The 21,425-nt window shown below is 41.8% G+C and overlaps 1 protein-coding gene across 1 annotated transcript; it reads right to left on the bottom strand.

Moving 5' to 3' along the window:
• Positions 1–385: 385 nt before the first annotated feature.
• LOC139535674 (protein PHTF1-like) lies at positions 386–21,369 on the bottom strand. Its single transcript, XM_071335345.1, has 17 exons — positions 20,712–21,369; positions 20,388–20,501; positions 18,724–18,780; positions 18,576–18,645; positions 18,309–18,467; positions 16,953–17,127; positions 16,717–16,834; positions 8,099–8,254; positions 7,772–8,011; positions 7,564–7,692; positions 7,089–7,358; positions 6,848–6,979; positions 6,631–6,717; positions 6,306–6,461; positions 6,125–6,220; positions 5,867–5,992; positions 386–5,612 (listed from the first exon to the last, which is right to left on the bottom strand). The coding sequence occupies exons 2-17, from the start codon at positions 20,415–20,417 to the stop codon at positions 5,592–5,594; spliced, it is 2,022 nt and encodes a 673-aa protein (XP_071191446.1). The 5' UTR covers positions 20,418–20,501; positions 20,712–21,369; the 3' UTR covers positions 386–5,591.
• Between the last annotated feature and the right edge of the window lie 56 nt (positions 21,370–21,425).

The following is a 21,425-nucleotide window of genomic DNA, read 5'->3' as shown; positions in this document are numbered from 1 at the left end:
TTTCAACAAATTAATTTCTTCAAAAATGAAGGAGAAGCAAGAGAGAGAGAGAGTCCATTTTTTTCACTTTCAGTTTCACTTACTTAGCTAGCAAAGGCAGCTGGCTAGTTTAGTTACTCAAACAGCGGGATGCTATGTTAGCTAGCTGGCTATGACTATCCAACACAACACTGGAACTCTTCCAAGTCAAGGTAAGCTTTTGGTTTTATTAATGTATTGCCACCAGGGGCCGCCGGTGTAACTGCTTACTGACTATACACTAACTTTACTGAATGATTGTAGCAGGTTTACTAATGTATTAGTTCTATTAGCTATGTTGACTAGGACGTTACTTTAGCTAATATGGGGACAACGATGTAGACTGTGTGTAGCGGTTATGACATGGTTTGGCTTGGAAACGTTTATTCGCCTGGTCACATACAGCTGATGGATGTGTTGTTCATTGAAGTCCACAAACGAAGGGAAAAGGTGAGAGGAGAATGCATAGAGGCGAGAAGGAATACAATGTAGCTGCTATGAAAGTGAACTGTGTTTATGCGTGATCAGGTGTGTATTCATTCTGCCAATTCTGTTGAAAAAACGTTTCTTAAATGGAAGCAAACAAAACAGGGATAAAAATACCTGAAATTGTTCAATAGAAATTCTCGTTTGCAACTGTTGGACTAATTATTACACCCTAGATAAACTAAATGTAGGCAAGAGTGTGCAAGGCAGTATTGAATGTGTCACTGTCTGTCATCTCAAATTTCTCTCTTGACCTGTGTGCACCTACATTGTAAACTTTCATTCATAGGCTAGGTTGTAGCAACCTCATGATGGGTATTGGGAAAATTAAAGTATCATGTAGTAGCCTAAACCTATCGATGTTATATTGAACAGGGTTAATGGAATATGAATGACAGTCATCCAACATGCTGTAATAGAAATAAGGCCATGCTCATGGGGGGAAAAATGGGTCTCCCTCATCATAAACGGTACTGACCGCCACTGTGCAGGAATGTCCACATGCAGGAACACACTGAATTGCGGGCTGCAGTTGCACATTGCTGATGATGGCGGTACAAAGGGTACAATCTATGGGTACCATTCCTAGACATTAAAACCAGTTACAGTGCCTTCAGAAAGTATTCACACCCATTGACTTTTTACACATTGTTGTTAATAAGGTGGGATTAAAATGGATTTAATTGACTTTTTTTGTCACTGATCTACACAAACTACTCTGTAATGTCAAAGTGGAATAAAAATTCTAACATTTGCAAAACATTAATGAAAAATATAAACACTACATGACCAAAAGTATCCAAGTACAGTCTCATGGGATAATCAGCTCTCTTTAGAACAAGAATGATACATTCATTCTCTGACTAGAAATATCTGATGGAAATGTGAGAGGGATGGTTTTCAATTATAGGACAAATACTAAAGATGAGACTGCTAAGATAAAAGTATCTGATTGGTTGATATTATACATGTGGACATTTTAATCTATTTAGATGAAGCCATATCAAGTTAGATGAAGTTGCATGAGGAAAGATACACTGCATGACCAAAAGGATGTGGACACCTGCTCGCCGAACATCTCATTCCAAAGTCATGAGCATTAATATGGAGTTGTTCCCCCCTTGCTGCTATAACAGCCTCCACTCATCTGGGAAGGCTTTCCACTAGATGTTGGAACATTGCTGCAGGGACTTGCTTCTAGTTGCCTAGTTAAATAAAGTTAAATACAATAAAATAAAAATACTCAGCCACAAGAGCATTAGTGAGGTCAGGCACAGATGTCTAGCGATTAGGCCTGGCTCGCAGTCGGCATTCCAATTAATCCCAAAGGGGTCCGAAGGGGTTGAGGTCAGGGCTCTGTGCAGGCCAGTCAATTTCTTCCACACCGATCTCGACAAACCATTTGTGTGTGGACCTCGCTTTGTGCATGGGGGCATTGTCATGCTGAAACAAGAAAGGGCCTTCCCCAAACTGTTGACACAAAGTTGGAAGCACAGAATTGTCCAGAATGTCATTGTATGCTGTAGCGTTAAGATTTCCCTTCACTGGAACTAAGGGGCCTAGCCCAAACCATGAAAAACAACCCCAGACTATTATTCCTCCACCACACAACTTTACAGTTGATACTATGCAGAGGGTGAAGGGATTCATCACTCCAGAGAAAGCGTTTCCACTGCTCCAGAGTTTAATGGCGGCGAGCTTTACACCACTCCAGCCAACGCATGATCTTGGGCTTGTGTGCGGCTGCTTGGCCATGGAAACCCATTTTATGAAGCTCCCGACCAACAGTTCTTGTGCTGACGTTGCCTCCAGAGGTAGTTTGGAACTCGGTAATGAATGTTGCAAAAGAGGACAGGCGACTTTTATGCCCTACGCGCTTCAGCACTCGGTAGTCCCGTTCTGTGAGCTTGTGTGGCCTACCACTTCACGGCTGAGCAGTTATTGCTCCTAGACTTTTACACTTCACAAAAACAGGACTTCGAGTTGACCGGGGCATCCCATGACGGTGCCATGTTGAAAGTCACGGAGCTCTTTAGTACGGCCATTTTACTGCCAATGTGTGTCTATGGAGATTGCATGGCTCGTGCTCGATTTTATACACCTGTCAGCAACGGGTGTGGCTGAAATAGCTGAATCACCTAATTTGAAGGTGTGTCCACATACTTTTATATATCTAGTGTATCTTGATTACATCATAAGCATTCAACTGCCTGAGTCAATACATGTTAGAATCACCTTTGGCAACAATTACAGTTGTGTCTTTCTGGGTAAGGCTCTAAGAGCCTTGCACAACTGGATCGTCGAATATTTGCACATTATTATTTTTGTCAAGTTGGTTGTTGATCATTGCAAGACAACCATTTTCAAATCTTGCCATAGATTTTCAAGCCGATTTAAGTCAAAACTGTAACTAAGCCAATCAGGAACACTCAATGTGGTATTGGTAAGCAACTCCAGTGTTGATTTGGACTTGTGCTTTCGGTTACTGTCCTGCTGAAAGGTGAATTTGTCTCCCAGTGTCTGGTGGAAAGCAGACTGAACCAGGCTCTATTCCATTTCTTTCTTTCCATTCCTGTATCTTTGTAGTGACTGGGTGTATTAATACACCATCCAAAGTGTAATTAATAACTTCACCATGCTCAAAGGGATATTCAATGTCTGCTTTTCATTTTGTTTTTACCCATCTATCAATAAGTGCCTTTGTATTTATGCTTGCCATAACAAAGGGGTTGAATACTTATGTCAAGACATTCCAGTTTTTATATTTTTAGTTCATTTGTAAAAATGTCTACAAACATAGTTACACTTTGACAGTATGGGGTATTGTGTGTAGGCCAGTGTGACAATATCTCAATTTAAACTTTTACATTCAGGCTGTTACACAACAACATGTGGAAAAAGTCAAAGAGTGTGAATACTTTCTGAATGCACTGTATGTCAGTAATGAAATACTGAAAACCCATAAATAAATAAAGCCCCCATAAAATCTATATTAAATTCCCTTACATATCACAAAATACAATTAGAGTAGAGTTTAATATATCCTATTGAAAAGAAAATACGTAACTAAGTTAGTTCAGTAATCCATTTTGAAGATCTATAGATTTCTACATAATCTACCAGCTGTGTTTGAGAGAGTACATGTATACTAAACAAAAATATAAACGCAACATGTAAAGTGTTGGTCCCATGTTTCATGATCTGAAATTAAAAAAAAACACACAAAAAGCTTATTTCTCTCAATTTTTTTGCACAAATTTGTTTACATCCCTGTTAGTAAGCATTTTTCCTTTACCTAGACAATCCATCCACCTGACACGTGTGGCATATCAAGAAGCTGATTAAACAGCATGATCATTACACATGTGCACCTTGTGCTGGGGACAATATAAAGGCCAGGAAATGTCAAGCTGACTGCAGGAAAGTCCACCAGAGCTGGTGCCAGAGAATTTAATGTTCATTCCTCTACCATAAGAAGCCTCCAACGCCGTTTTAGAGAATTTGGCAGTACATCCAACCGGCCTCCCAACTGTAAACCATGTGTTATCACGCCAGCCCAGGACCTCCACATCCAGTTTCTTCACCTGCGGGATCGTCTGACACTAGCCACCCGGACAGCTGATGAAACTGTGGGTTTGCACAATCAAAGAATTTCTGCACAAACTGTCAGAAACCGTCTCACGGAAGCGCTGATTCAGAGGGGTTGGGTTAATGAGGAAGACATTTTAGTTGAATGAAATCAGTTGTACAACTCGTCATCCTCACCAGGGTCTTGACCTGATTGCAGTTTGGCATCGTAACCAACTTCAGTGGGCAAATGCTCACTTTCGATGGCCACTGGCACACTGGGAAAGTGTGCTCTTCACAGATGAATCCCGGTTTAAACTGTAACGGGCAGATGGCAGACAGCGTGTATGGCATTGTGTGGGTGAGTGGCTTGCTGATGTCAACGTTGTGAACAGAGAGAAATCCATGTGAAATCCATGGTGGCGGTCGGGTTATGGTATGGGCAGGTATAAGCTACGGACAACGAACACAATTGCACATTATCAATGGCAATTTGAATGCAGAGATACCATGATGAGATCCTGAGGCCCATTGTCGTGCCATTCATCCACTGCCATCACCTCATGTTTCAGCGTGATAATGCATGGCCCATGCCGCAAGGATCTGTACACAATTCCTGGAAGCTAAAAATGTCCAAGTTCTTCCATGGCCTGCATACTCACCAGACATTCCACCCATTGAGCATGTTTGGGATGCTCTTGATCGACATGTACGACAGCATGTTCCAGTTCCTGCCAATATCCAGCAACTTCGCACAGACAATGAAGAGGAGTGGGACAACATTCCACAGGCCACAATCAACAGCCTGATCCACTCTATGCAAAGGAGATGTGTCGCGCTGCATGAGGCAAATGGCGGTCACACCAGATACTGACCGGTTTTCTGATCCACGCCCCAACCTTTTTTTAAGGTATCTGTGACCAACAGATGCATATCTGTATTCCCAGTCATGTGAAATCCATAGATTAGGGCCTAATTTATTTATTTCAATTGACTGATTTCCTTATATGAACTATAATATAATATCTTTGAAATTGTTGCACGTTGCGTTTATATTTTTGTTCAGTGTACATGTCAAACCACACTGGAATGTCCAATTCTTTTATAAGAATTTGTTAATTCTTGTTTCCTATTCCATCCTTTCTCCATATCTTAAAATGGTTTACATTCAAATGGCCAGCAAATTTCTCCATGTTCAGAAGGCACCCATTGGCTACTGTTTCTCCATGTGAGAGCCAGGAAGTGGTCAGGTCCAGGGACATTCCAGATTCAGGCACTGGGTTACTGGAACTGCTGCAGCAGATGTAGTAGTCAAGGATGTGTATATCATTCATTGTCAAGAGTTCACGCTTGTGTATGACCACAATGGTATTGTGTGATTGAAAGTTCAATGTTCCTGGGAGGGAAGGCACTGAGATGCATAGGCGATCACTCAGTAGATTTGCACACTTTGCACAGATAGCAAGCTGTGGGTGGTAGGAGTTGGCAGTCTCCATTGTCCAATAGTTAGTGGTTTAGCATTAAGGTTTGATCTTCCACAGCTGTAGAAGAGACAAGAAGGAGGGTGCATTTAAAAACACAGCACATATACTCACTTTTGGAAGTTAATACAAATGTACTAGGAGGAAAACAACTCTGACAGAGGTGAAGAATCACTGTTTGGTAAACAGTGTTTATTTTTTTTTAATTTATTTAACTAGGCAAGTAAATTAAGATCAAACGCTGGGCCAATTGTGCTCCACCACATATCAGTGTTCTGCTACAGCACTGTGGTATTAGAAGTGTCTCCACTCACTCTGATGTTGAAGCCGAGCAGATCGCTGACCACAGCGGAGACTGCAGACAGGATGACCACACGTGTGATGTTGTAGATAAGAGGGTTCACAGTCAGACCCAGCAGTCGGAAGGGGGTGTCAAGCTCCTGTGAAAGGGTTTGTATGAAAAGCTAGAGATGCTTTCACTGCACGTAATGCTGAATAAACAACTACCAGCCCAGAAGATGTGACTAAGTCCAAATATTCATAATATGGATAAAGTTTAAAGACATGCTTACTTTCATTAATTTTGTTGCAAGCTTCAGAACATTGTTCACTATGTTCAACATTTCTTTCTTGTTGGGCTTCTTTTCCATCTTAAGATACAAGTTGATCTGAAAGAATTGAGGAGATGCATTACTGAAAGTATTAAAGTGGTCTGTCTGCATGTGCACGTGTGTGTGTTGTAGGGAGCCTCACCTGTTCCGTCAGCAGCACTGACACGTTGCTGTATTTACAGTTGGTCTCGGAGCCCAGGGTGGCCAGGCGGAGCAGGAAGAGGATGAGAGAGGAACCCCACACCATGAGCTCCCAGTTTGTCTCCGAGTCCAGGAAGGTGTGGTGACTGTTCAGGAGCTGGGAGTTAGAGATAGAAAAAGAGTACTCGATCTTTCATCGATTGAGTTTCTACAGGTTGGACCTTAACCAATGCCCATTCATAACAAGGGGAAGGTAAATCATGGTTTCCTGGAATCCTGTGTAATTATCAGAGATACACACACTCTTTCTTATCAATATGTCTGACCTGTGTACACAGGATGAAGGCGATGGAGAGGGCCAGGAGGAAGATGGAGGAGACGATGACATCAACGGAACGCTGGGGCCCACGTCTCTGTGATGAACGGGAAAAAAGGGTAAGACATTAATCAATGAGGGTAAGACATTAATCACCCCCTACTGGTCAAAGCCATACACTGAAGTATACCTAAAAAAGTCATAGGAGTAGTGAGAGTAAGTCAGACCTTGAGGAAGGAGCGGAGCGACAGCCACATCTTTATGTTCCTAACATTCTTCAGCCTGAAATGGGGGATTTCCCACTTCTTAGCCTTTCGTGCTGAGGTGATGTGGTTGAAGAGTTTGGCGAAAACAAGCCGCTGTTGTTGAAAGAGAACCACGCAAAAACGTATGTCAGCCACACAATTTCCAGCATGTTTGTTTTGTAGTGGTTTGTCTACTACAGTACAGTGGGACTAACATGCTGACCTGTTTGTAGGTCCTCTCTGCCACACACATCATGAAGAAGAAGAGTCCTGTGAGGCAAAGCCTCTCCACGGTGGTGATGAAGAAGAAGGCGTAGATCTGGGTGTTGGGCGGCCCCACCACCATGACAGCCAGCTCTACCAGGGACAGGGAGCTCAGGCGCTTCATGTCCAGCTGCTGTGCCAGGCGGAAGACAAAAGGAAGCAGTGCCAGTGTGGCAGTGAACAACCCCCCCAGGGCTAGGTAACCCATGCCCTGCTCCACCACCTTCACCTACACAGGAGAAATGACCTCTGTTAGGAGGAGAGTGGCATGGAGCACAGAGTACACAGCCCTAATAGTGTTTCTATAAATAGAATCAGACAGAATCCCTTTCCAGTCCTAAAGCATTACAGACCAGCATTCCCTCTGTATTGGATGTGTGTTAATTCTACCAAAAAGGCACCAGTGTGTAATGAAGTGGTCATAGGAGGTGTACCCGTGTGAGGATGATCCCACTGATCTCCAGTACTGACATATCTGCTTTCTTGCACTCCCCCTGCTCCCAGATGATGACACTGACCCGGTCTCTGGATGGGTGGCACGCCTGCAGCCACGATAGATGGCCCTGTCAGGAGAGAAAGCTGGTGAGCTGATATATACTTACCCTTTCTGTGATTAAAGTGAGTCCTTGTGGACGGACCCACCTGCAGCAGGGTCTCATCATCACTGCTGAGAGTGGTGAACGGAGGGAGGGTCAGGCCAGGGCCGCATCGCCCGTCCCCCTCACTGTCACTGCTGCCAGTGGAGGCGGTGTCAGGCCCCTGAAGAAGCTCCTCCCATATTGTGTCATCTGTGTCAGAAGCCGGGCGTGAGACTTCAGGCCTAAGGCGCTCCACTTCATGAGGTTTCACCTTAGTGTCCATGGCACCTCCACTACTTTCCTCCTGTGCAAATAATAGGTCAAACTAAATGTCCCCCTTTCACTCTGGCTACAATAAACAGAGCAGGACTCACTGCCTCTTAAGGTTTACCTGAGGTGATGAGGGGTTTGAGAAGGAGTGAAGGCGTCTCTTCCTGAGGACAGAGGCAGGTATAGTTCCAGCTACACCAGTAGGTAGTTTTTCTTCCTCATCCTCCTCACTGGAAAGTTCGTCAGAGGCCCCAAAGCCTGACTTTCTCTGGTTGTTCTGGAACAGCATCACAATCAACAATAGAATCCGCAGGATAAACAGCAACACCACCTTGGTAGCCAAAATGTCAATCACAGACAAAACCCCTTAAAAGCCCCGCCCAGCCTTACAACCTGCTAGACACATTTGCTCAGGCAACACAAAAAGTAACAAATACATTTTGAGATTCCCCACACACATGAAAATAGGAACTTTTGGAACTCTGGTAGCCCTTAACACTCTAACCTTATACGGGTCAAAATTGCAGATTTGGGCACTGATAAGCACCTAAATTTGAATGCAGTGGCTGTACAGTAACATGCTATAAATTGTCAGAGCTCAGGCTCTGCGCTTCACAGTGCTTTATAGGTTTTGACTGACAGCTGTTCTGAACTTGAACACCTAGTGCATCAAAAAGTTGCACACATCCCTCCCCGCTGAGTGAGGGAAATGCTGTAAATTAAGAGGACTTGATGAGATGTTAATAAATTATATTAATACCGCTTTGATGTCATACAAGCAAGCCAAACACCCGTGAATCCAAATGTGAACTTCACATTTCCATTTAATTTAAACTCATGTCATATACAGTGTAAGGCTGTCCCCGAGAGTCGTCCTGTTCTTTCGACCAATCGATTGGTTGAAAATGTTTTAAATTTATATTTCCATATATACTACTGTTCAAAGGTTTGGGATCACTTAGAAATGTCCTTGTTTTTGAAAGAAAAGCAAATTTTTGGTCCATTAAAATAACATAAAATTGATCAGAAATACAGTGTAGACATTGTTAATGACAATTGTAGCTGGAAACAGCTGATTTTTAATGGAATATCTACATAGGCGTACAGAGGCCCATTATCAGCAACCATCACTCCTGTGTTCCAATGGCACGTTGTGTTAGCTAATCCAAGTTTATCATTTTAAAAAGGCTAATTGATCATTTGAAAATGCTTTTGCAATTATGTTAGCACAGCTGAAAAGTGTTGTGCTGATTAAAGAAGCAATGAAACTGGCCTTCTCTAGACTAGTTGAGTATCTGGAGCATAAGATCAGATTTGTGGGTTCGAAGCTCAAATTGGCCAGAAACAAAGAGCTTTCTTCGGAAACTCGTCACTCTATTCTTGTTCTGAGAAATAAAGGCTATTCCATGCGAGAACTTGCCAAGAAACTACCCGCAAAACACCAGTCTCAACGTCAACAGTGAAGAGGCGACTCCGGGATGCTGGCCTTCTAGGCAGAGTTCCTCTGTCCAGTGTCTGAGTTCTTTTGCCCATCTTAATCTTTTATTTTTATTGGCCAGTCTGAGATATGGCTTTTTCTTTGCAACTCTGCCTAGAAGGCCAGCATCCCGGAGTCGCCTCTTCACTGTTGACGTTGAGACTGGTGTTTTGCGGGTACTATTTAATGAAGCTGCCAGTTGAGGACTTGTGAGGCGTCTGTTTCTCAAACTAGATACTCTAATGTACTTGTCCTCTTGCTCAGTTGTGCACCGGGGACTCCCACTCTTTTTAAAACCATCGACATACAGTTGAAGTCGGAAGTTTACATACACCTTAGACAAATACATTTAAACTCAGTTTTTCACAATTCCTGACATTTAATCCTAGTAAAGAAAATCCCTGTCTTAGGTCAGTTAGGATCACCACTTTATTTTAAGAATGTGAAATGTCAGAATAATAGTAGAGAGAATGATTTATTTTAGCTTTTATTTCATCACATTCCCAGTGGGTCAGAAGTTTACATACACTCAATTAGTATTCGGTAGCATTGCCTTAAAATTGTTTAACTTGGGTCAAATGTTTCGGGCAGCCTTCCACAAGCGTCCCACAATAAGTTGGGTGAATTTTGGCCCATTCCTCCAGACAGAGCTGGTGTAACTGTGTCAGGTTTGTAGGCCTCCTTGGTCGCACACGCTTTTTCAGTTCTGCCCACAAATTCTCGATAGGATGAGGTCAGGGCTTTGTGATGGCCACTCCAATACCTTGACTTTGTTGTCCTTAAGCCATTTGCCACAACTTTGGAAGTATGCTTGGGGTCATTGTCCATTTGGAAGACCCATTTGCGACCAAGCTTTAACTTCCTGACTGATGTCTTGAGATGTTGCTTCAAAACATCCACATAATTTCCCTTCCTCATGACCCATCTATTTTGTGAAGTGCACCAATCCCTCCTGCAGCAAAGCACACCCACAACATGATGCTGCCACCCCCGTGCTTCACGGTTGGGATTGTGTTCTTCGGCTTGCAAGCCTCCCCCTTTTTCCTCCAAACATAACGATGGTCATTATGGCCAAACAGTTCTATTTTTGTTTCATCAGACCAGAGGACATTTCTCCAAAAAGTAAGATCTTTGTCCCCATGTGCAGTTGCAAACCGTAGTCTTGATTTTCTATGGCGGTTTTGGAGCAGTGGCTTCTTCCTTGCTGAGCGGCCTTTCAGGTTATGTCGATATAGGACTCGTTTTACTGTGGATATAGATACTTTTGTACCTGTTCCCTTCAGCATCTTCACAGGGTCCTTTGCTGTTGTTTTGGGATTGATTTGCACTTTTCGCACCAAAGTACGTTCATCTCTAGGAGACAGAACGCGTCTCCTTCCTGAGCGGTATGACGGCTACGTGGTTCCATGGTGTTTATACTTGCGTACTATTGTTTGTACAGATGAACATGGTACCTTCAGGCATTTGGAAATTGCTCCCAAGGATGAGCCAGACTTGTGGAGGTCTACAATTATTTTCTGAGGTCTTTGCTCATTTCTTTTGATTTTCCCATGATGTCAAGCAGAGGCACTCAGTTTGAAGGTAGGCCTTGAAATACATCCACAGGTACACCTCCAATTGACTCAAATTATGTCAATTAGCCTATCAGAAGCTTCTAAAGCCATGGCATCAAGGAATTTTCCAAACTGTTTAAAGGCAGAGTCAACTTAGTGTATGTAAACTTCTGACCCACTGGAATTGTGATACAGTGAAATAATCTGTCTGTAAACAATTGTTGGAAGAATTACTTGTGTCATGCACAAAGTAGATGTCCTAACCGACTTGCCAAAATTATAGTTTGTTAACAAGAAATTTGTGGAGTGGTTGAAAAACAAGTTAATGACTCCAACCTAAGTGTATGTAAACTTCCGACTTCAACTGTATGCACTGTAGGCACACTGTTTGATAAAATAATTAAGACACGCAAATTACTCATGAAAGAGCCAGATGGTCACACTGTGTTAAAAATAATGACAGCGAGTGCCTGTGTGACTTGCGCACGTTGTCAAGCTCTCCTCCCTAATGCAGTGAAAAGGCACCACAACACAGCAAGTGTTAGTTTCTTACTTGTTTCCGATTTAAAATGTCCTTTCCCGAAATCCCAATTTGTTTAGGATCCTTGCTCTCTTTACGTGAAACATGTAAGCATCACATGCATGTGACCAATAGTGCCTGACCTATAGCCTATCATAATCACATCAATAAATTGATTATAAACTCCGAACACAGTAATATTGACAGCAAAATGGATGCAGAGAACGTGAAAAAGAAACTCGAAACGAGCAAATGTTTACTGGTTGCTCAGGAGGGAAAGGGGAAGTCAGATCTGTGGAAGACATTTGACTTAGTTATGTAAACTACTGGAGATCAAGAAAAAGAAGGGTATAGAAGCAAGTGCTGCATGAGTATTAGGATTGCCAAAAAGTTGCTGTTAGATTACAATATAATTCTTTCTGACCATTTGGAACAGTGTAAACAACACTAAATGAATAAGTGTACCAGAGAGTCTGTTCTAAGGAAGAAAAAGATATACAAAGCCTTTATTACAGCAGACTAAAAACAGTTACATGCATTCGTGAATTGCGGTTTATTTATTGCATAGGCTAATTATTCAAAGCTCCCTTTGTTATTCAATTTTTAAACTAAAATGCTTGATTGCATTTCAAAGCATGAATGTCTCATATGCTGTGTGACGGCATGAACAAATTAATGACTGATTGATACAGTAGCCTGTATTGAAATATAGACCGAAGTAAATTACGGTATTAAGACTGAACCGGACGTAGTCTTAGGCCTACAGCTCGATGGCTGGGTATACAAGGCTACTTTACAAAGCCTACTAATGATAACGACATTAGTTATTATTATAAAGATGATCATAATAACAATTGTAATAATAACAATAAGAAGGAAATCAAGAAAAAGGAGGGTATAGGAGCGAGAGCTGCGTGGATATTATGTGTAACAAACAGGTGCTGTTAGATTACAATATACATGTTCTGCCTGTTGGAACAGTGTAAAAACACTAAATAAATTATAAGTAATACCAGTCTGTTCTAACGGAAAACAATTGTAAAGCCTTTATTAAGGGCATAGCAAATATTAAAAACAGCCAAATCTGTGAAATTTCTTTATCCGTCATTTTGCCGTTGCATGAGGCTTGGTGCTCACGGAATCAGTAGGCTATTAAACAAACACTCAAACAGTCAACAGAAGCAAGATCTGCCTTATTTCTGTAGATATACAGTACCAGTCAAAAGTTTGAATACACCTACTCATTCAAGGGTTTTTCTTTATTTTTACTATTTTCTACATTGTAGAATAATAGTGAAGACATCAAAACTATGAAATAACACACCTGGAATCATGTAGTAACCAAAAAGCAGCCACCCTTTGCCTTGATGACAGCTTTGCACACTCATGGCATTCTCAACCAGCTTCATGAATGCATTTCAGTTAACAAGTGTGCCCTGTTAAAAGTTAATCTGTGGAATTTATTTTCTTCTCAATGCATTTGAGACAATCAGTTGTGTTGTGACAAGGTAGGGGTGGTATACAAAATATAGCCTTATTTGGTAAAAGACCAAGTCCATATTATGGCAAGAACAGCTCAAATAAGCAAAAAAGAAACAGTCCATAATTACTTTAAGGTCAGTCAATATGTCAAATTTCAAGAACTTTGAAAGTTTCTTCAAGTGCATCCGCAAAAACCATCAAGCGCTATGATGAACCTGACTCTCATGAGGACCGCCACAGGAAAGTAAGACCCAGAGTTACCTCTGCTGCAGAGGATAAGTTCATTAGAGTTACTAGCCTCAGATTGCAGCCCAAATAAATGCTTCAAAGTTCAAGTAACAGACACATCTCAACATCAACTGTTCAGAGGAGACTACATGAATCAGACCTTCATGGTCGAATTGCTGCAAAGAAACCACTACTAAAGGACACCAGTAATAAGAAGAGACTTGCTTGGCCAAGAAACACGAGCAATGGACATTAGACCGGTGGAAATCTGTCCTTTGGTCTAGTAAATCCAAATTGGAGATTTTTGGTTACAACCGCCGTGACGTTGTGAGACATAGAGTAGGTGAACGGATGATCACCGCACGTGTGGTTCCCACCATGAAGCATGGAGGAGGTGTGATGGTGCTTTGCTGGTGACACAGTCCGTGATTTATTTAGAATTCAAGGGACACTTAACCAGCATGAGTACCACAGCATTCTGCAGTGATACGCCATCCCATCTGGTTTGCGCTCATTTGTTTATCAAAAGGGCAATAACCCAAAACACACCTCCAGGTTGTGTAAGGGCTATTTGACCAAGAAGGAGAGTGATGGAGTGCTGCATCAGATGACCTGGCCTCCAATCACCCAACCTCAACCCAATTGAGATGGTTTGGGATGAGTTGGACCGCAGAGTAAAGGAAAAGCAGCCAACAAGTGCTCAGCATATGTGGGAACTCCTTCAAGTCTGTTGGAAAACCATTCAAGGTGAAGCTGGTTGAGAGAATGCCAAGAGTGTGTAAAGCTGTCATCAAGGCAAAGGGTGGCTACTTTGAAGAATCTCTAATATAAAATGCATTTTGATTTGCTTAACATTGTCGGTTACTATATGATTCCATATGTGTTAGTTCATAGTTTTGATGTCTTCACTATAATTCTACAATGTTGAAAATAGTAAAAATAAAGAAAAACCCTTGAATGAGTAGGTGTGTCCAAACTTTAGACTGGTACTGTCACACCCTGATCTGTTTCACCTGTCTTGTGCTTGTCTCCACTCCCTTCCAGGTGTCGCTCATTTCCCCCATTATCCCCTGTGCATTTATACCCGAGTTTTCTGTTTGTCTGTTGCCAGTTTGTCTTGTCTCATCAAGCCTACCAGCATGTTTTTCCCATACTCCCGTTTCTCTCTAGCCCTTGTTTTTCTAGTTTTTCCAGTTTTGACTACTCTGCCTGCCCCGAACCCACGTGCTGTTCTGTACCTGTCTGACTCTGCCCTGGATTACCAACCTCTGCCTGCCCTTGACCTGTCGTCTGCCTGCCCCGTTTTGTTAATAAACATCTGTGATTCGAACGGTCTGCATCTGGGTCTTATCCTGTATATGGATGATGTATAAAGCCAGGCACATTTAACAGTTAGGCTGTTGATTATAGACCTAATTAGGTTGGAGTTTGCTGGCTCCTCAATTTTCTTAGACAATTAGGTTAAGCCCTATTTCGCACAGGACTAGTATTACTAGAGAACGTTGGTTATGTAATTATTACCCCAGAATGTCTGTTATTCCAGAGGACGACTAGGACGGGATACATTTTTTCCAAACTGCCCCCTGTAATTCTAAAATGTTTTTTTTTTTTTTTTTAAATGTACAGTTATGACGGAAGCCTGGAGTGTTTTTTTTCTACACAAAGATATTTCAACAAGTCCAGGCGATAACAGTGTCGCCATAATATTTGAATTGAGGAAGTGTGATAATAATCATTCGGATATTTTAGCGATCTGCAGTAGACATCCTAAATGCCACCCAGCCTTCAGATGTGAGCTGAACAGTGCACTTGCACTGTAGATGTGTTTTAAGGCTATGGATGCAAAAGTGAACTTATCCTTCTCAAACGTTTAGGTCAGTTGTATGCTGCTTTGCGATCTATTAACCAAGGGTTACATTAAATAGGTGCAATATTCTTCACAGGTGCATTTGGCAATATTCAATTCATACGCACAAAACATATGAACAAAAGCATTCACTGTGAAAGTTGATACATGTAGGCCCTTCATTTTTAGCCTACGCAGTTATTGTTTTCTTGCTCACTTGCTCAAACCGTGAGCAACACCTGTCAAACGCAGACATTTCTCTCAAAACATAGGGATGTCGATTTGCACGGGACTAGTATTGTCAGAGGACCTTGGAGTTCACCAAAAAACATTAGGTTATTCTGGCTGGAATTGTTACTTTCCTGTCATGTACAAATTATTGACATGGCAGATTTGGACAGGACTAAAATTTGATTTATTAGTGTTGCACCATTATTCTTACATAATCATATACAATTTCAGTATCACGTCTTAGAATGATGGATTGTGCCATCCGTGCGGCCACCGCAGTGGATTAGTCAACTGAGACAGGCATGAATTAGACAGGTGTTTTGTGCACATTGAAAAAAACACAATTGCAACCGCTCGACTAAAGAAATCTCGGTCGACCAACAGCCTATCGACCAAACAATCGACCAGTCGACTAAATGGGGTCAGCCCTAATAGAGTGTCAACGTTTATGATCACTATGTTTGATGTTCAGTTACAATATGACATGGCGTCATACCCTGGGTTGTTCTGAACAGAAAGAGCCTGTTTGTCTATTGTGAAGAGATGCACCTGAATGCACTCATTACTCCTTTCTATGGGGACCAAAATTACCATCTATTTCTCTGAAATGCCTTGTGAAAGTCAAACACTGTAAGATCGTATTTTACAACTTAGCTAGTCATGTTGGCAATAAAACACGTTTTGAAATTATGCACAACTGAACCAGACTGCGATTTATAATGGGCTGTTTTTGGATTGCATGAAACAACAACAGTGATTGTGTGATGGCAGGGATGCATTGTTGTGCTCCAAACAAAACAACTACAAGTGTGCTTGCTCTAGTTCCTCAACGGCACAGCTAGGAGAGCTCAAAAAAGCACCTTATAGTTGAAGACTCTTCTTTGAGTCATAAAAAAGTGCATTTCAATTTAGGAACTCTACACACTTTGGAGAGGTGTGTCACCACTTGGAGACACCAGTTAGTCCTCTCATTCAAACCCTTGTCATTTTTGTTGTCTTATGTTGCACCTACCGCACATTTTGCAGGAATATTCTTATCATGTTACTGAATGTATCAAGAGTATTTTCAGACTTCGCTATCAACAAATGTGGCAAAAAGTACAGTAAATGTAAAATGCACATAACATCAACAGTGTAATGTTTGGATTCAGTCTTGTGTCCGGTGAACTGTTGTGTCCTCAACTTTGGTCTAATAATTTCCCCATTATCTCCAAACTATTCCCTTTCTATTGCTACCATGGTTATGCATTTCATATTTCTTCTGTAAGAAACAATTCAATTTAGCCCCATCCATATAGGCCAATTCCTAGAGTGTAAAGGGTTAACGACTGCTTGACTCACAAACATGAATTATTGCTTTATGTTCATGTAGAGGATCTGGTCATTGTTTGTATGGCCTTACCCTTCTCTCCTCTGATCTGTACAACCTCTGGTTTTCCTCCAGCTGCCAAGGCTGCAGCTCAGTGTCCCCGTTGTTCCCCTGTCCCTCTGTTCTCTTCAATCCTCTACCCTTCCTTGGCCTGAATGAATGTTGAGAAATGAGGGAACATGTTATACAGTGTGAGAGCAGTTTGCAAGAGTGTATAAAAGGGTGAGCACACAGCAGTGTGTGTGTGTTACATGCTGTAAGAGTACAACCTCCTCCTTCGTGCAGGGCTGGTGCTGCTCACAGGGCTGTCTGAGGGGCTCCGGTTGGACTCAGTGGACACTATCTGGCAGTGCACTGTCCCCAGCAACAACATCAGACACATGGGCCCAAATAGCTCACTAGCACTGGCTGCAGGAACTTCCATGTACAACACTGATGCTGCCACTGCAGAGAGAAAGCCATTAAGTTAACAGGCCACCCAAAAATGGTAGAAACCTGCTCTTTAGAGAGTGGGGGGCCGGATGGGAGCTGTTTTACTAAGGGGTCTGCCTACAGCCTCGTTCTCAGTTACGTGCTTTCACTTGAGAGGTTGTTCCGGTTGGAACAATATTGAACTTTTATGATAAAAACATCCTAAAGATTGATTCTATACTTAGTTTGACAAGTTTCTTCGACCTGTAATATAACTTTTTGAACGTTTAGTCCGAATGGACCAGATCGCGCTTTTGGATTGTTTACCAAACGCCCAAACAAAAGAAGCTATTGGACATAAATTATGGACATTATCGAACAAAACAAGCATTTATTGTGGAACTGCGATTCCTGGGAGTGCATTCTGATGAAGATCATCAAAGGTAAGTGAATATTTCTAATGCTATTTATGAATAATGTTGACTACCCAACATGGCGGAGATTTCTCTGGCTGGTTTGGGCTCTGAGCGCCGTTCTCAGATTATGCTTTTCCGTAAAGTTTAAAAAAAAAATTGACACAGCGGTTGCATTCAGGAGAAGTGTATCTAAAGTTTCATGTATAATAGCCGTATTTTCATCAACATTTATTATGAGTATTTCTGTGAATTCATGTGGCTCTCTGCAATATCACTGCATGTTTTGGAACTACTGAATCTAACACGCCAATGTAAAATAAGATTTTTGGATATAAATATGAACTTTACCGAACAAAACATACATGTATTGTGTAACATGAAGTCCTATGAGTGTCATCTGATGAAGATCATCAAAGGTTAGTGATGAACTTTATCTCTATTTGTGCTTTTTGTGACTCCTCTCTTTGGAGGGAAAAATGGCTGTGTTTTTCTGTGACTTGGTGGTAACCTAACATAATCGTTTGTGGAGCTTTCGCTGTAAAGCATTTTTGAAATCAGACACTGTGGCTGGATTAACGAAATTGTATCTTTAAAATGGTGCCCAATACTTGTATGTTTGAGAAATTTGATTTATGAGACTTCTGTTGATTTGTATTTGGCGCACTGCAATTTTATTGGCTGTTGGCGAGGGGTTCCGCTAGCGGAACGTGGAACCCCAGTCCTAGACAGGTTAACAGTAGACAACAAGCATGATCTGACCCATGCCTAAAGCAATGTTAATGTGAGATGCGAGTTTACCTTGCATCAAGTAGAGCACCAGGATACAGGTGGAGATGGACCTGGAGGTCACCTGGATCCACCATTGGAAAAAGAAGGGGAAGAGGAGCACCCTGACCAGACCCTTACGAGTCAATGCTGTCCATGGACTATCTGGCTTGGCCTTGCTGAATGTGGATCCTGGAATAGAAGAGAGCCAATCAATAGTGTTGCATGCACCATATCCATCCAATAAGTGACATTGTGTAAGATATAAGATATAACACCTTGTAATAAATGGATACTCACCTCTTACTAAGTCAACATCAATGAGGTCTGTCTTGATGTGGCCAGACCTCTTTGGTTTACTGTCAATACCCTGTGGGGATGACACTTAGTGACAAATGCTGATTATATAAGAAACGTGTGCATATTAGGCCAAATGTCATGAACTTACATTAAACTCTGCTTGCTCCAGAGATTTCTCCCAGACCTGCTGATCATATGCACCAATCTGTTGACACATGGACACACTTCAGTTTGTATCATCTCATGTAGGGGATTTTAGACCCTCATTACATTGTCAGTAATTCTAGCATGTCTTAGGGGCCATTTACACTAGTAAAATATGTCTAGTGAGATCTATCTCTCTTCAACATCAGATTTGCAACTTTTCTATTTACACAAGCCTGGGATGTAGTTTGGCCAAAGCCACATTCCTGCTTCATGTGAGTGCAGCTATTAGCATACCGTAAACACCATAGTATTTAGACAACCAAAATAACGCTAGAAATTGAAACTATACAGGAGCTTCTCATCTAAACCATATTGCACAGTGTTTCACACTTAAATAATGCAATGATTCACAAATATGTGGATATTTTAAAAGCCTTTAATTTTCAATTTGTCTAACAGACCAAGAACGCTGTGTAATTGTATTAAGGCAATTACGGTAATTCGGGTTGGGCCATGTGTGGGAGAGACTTTTTCTTAAAGGGTAACTCTCAACCCCAATTTCAGCCTTTGCTCGACCCCTTCAAACTTAACAAATATTCATTCGGGTGAGATGTTGTGGGTGGGGGGAATATCTCCTAAATATTAATTTTGGGGGTGGGTAAACATCCCACCACGTTCTCACTAAAGCATATTTACCAGAGGTCCACTGGCACGCTCTGATAATAAAATGATGTGCATCGTGGGCAAATACGTCTCTGCACAGTTAGCTCACAGTGGTAAGGCGGCGAGGTCCTGACATCTACTGCCACTTGCGGTGTAAGTTCGAATTCCCCATTGAGCGTTTTATAGACTTGACACTTTGCCAAAGTTTTTAAAAATTGCGTTGTTTAGAAGGAGTGTAAGGTTGAATTGAGTTTGTGCACACGCGCACTTCACAGAGGAGGCGTTCCCAAATGGAAATATGCAAATACATACTACAACGAGCCAACAGGATCTCGCTAGCTCGTGCTTGGCTTTGCCCACCTCCTTGCTTTATCTGCCCACTATGCTTAATTTGCACCCACTGTAAACAACACAGATGAACCATCTTAGGTTAGTTACAAATATCTTTGCCAATATGGCACGCTTCAAATTCAAATACTTCAGGCGCCATTGGGAGTTTTCCAGACAACTGGTAACACAGAAAAATACGAGGTCAAATCATGACGTCAGTGATCTACAGATGGGAAAGTCGGAGCTCTAGAAAGAGGCCCAAGTTCCCGAGTTGGATGACTGTTCAAAAGGATTTTTCCTCAGTCGGAGCAAGTTTTTTTTCTGAGTTCCCAGTTGTCTTGAACGCACTCAAGTCAGAAGTCTGAGATTTCCGAGTTACCAGTTGTTTTGAACATGGCATATCATCTACTGGTTTTACATACCTCCGGAGGTTTTATTTAGGCAAGTCAGTTAAGAACAAATTCTTATTTACAATGACGGCCTACACCGGCCAAACCTGGACGACGCTGGCCCAATTGTGCGCCGCCCTATGGCACTCAAATCACAGCCGGTTGTGGTAGTGTGGGAGACATCTCTTAAAGAGATTTGAATCTAGATCTGTCTCTTTACACAACACAAGTATCTCTCCTGGACCTAGTTTGTGTTGTCAAAGTAGTGTAAAGAGGCCCTTACCTTCTCTTGATACCAAGCTATTCTTGCCATTGTTGTTTTATGACTGTGATGAAGATTGTGTCAGGTCATTTTCCAGGGGACACAGGGGCAGATAAGATCTGACTGCAACCCAGGCTTGTCAAAACAAAGGAAAGAACATTAGAGATAAAGCAAAAACAAAGCCATTGTGGAGTACAAAGGGCATTCACACATAACATGTTCACTCAATACCAGAAATAATCACTGCTAACTGTTTTTAATTGTGCTGCATGTACATTTGTTATACTCAATACAAAACTACTGTTAGCTGTATAGGCTACAGAAAGTCAACTGACTAAAACTTACCCCAAAGCCAAAGGATAATGTGGTTGAAGATAGGTGATACAATTGTCCAACTGTATTCGGGTGAAACTCTATACTAGAGATCATTCCAAAAACATTAAAAGATCAGTCTGTACTGTTAGAACCCTCATCCAGGAGCAGTATCAAGTGGGATGGCGCAGTAACGTTATAGGATTGCAAACTAGCTAGCTCTGCCTCGCCATCATCATCATTCAGGCAACCTCAGCCAGGCTATACTTTTCAACTCGTACAAAAACACGTTTCAACTTCTAAATTTGCCACCATTCAAAATAGGTAAACAGATTCGCGGCACATTTAGCTAATCTAGAAACCAGTACAGTAGTGCTATATTAGCAATAGAGGCTAGCTAGCTACCATTAAGCAAAGTTAGCTCGCCAGCTTTTCTTCAGCCCAGGAGTGGCGCGCAGCTAACCAGGTAGCAGCATCTCGACTGCGGGAATTGCAAAGATTTATGAGCAATTTATTTTATTTCAGTTATTTAAACGATTTTCCAAATGCAAACCTCGTTGTCAGTTGTATTTCAAGGCGAATTCATAGAAATGCAAACCGACACGGCTCTTCCCGAAAAAAAAAATCCGGGTTAATTCGATTCATTTTAGCCTGCTTGTTGACAATTTTCAGAACTGTCAAATCTGTGCCGCGTGTGGTCTGTGGAATATCCACATTATAATAAATAACTTGTGACAGCTCGGCTAG

The sequence above is a fragment of the Salvelinus alpinus genome, chromosome 12 (assembly GCF_045679555.1).
Source record: "Salvelinus alpinus chromosome 12, SLU_Salpinus.1, whole genome shotgun sequence".
Taxonomy (NCBI): domain Eukaryota; kingdom Metazoa; phylum Chordata; class Actinopteri; order Salmoniformes; family Salmonidae; genus Salvelinus; species Salvelinus alpinus.
This window is presented reverse-complemented; position numbering and strand designations above follow the sequence as displayed.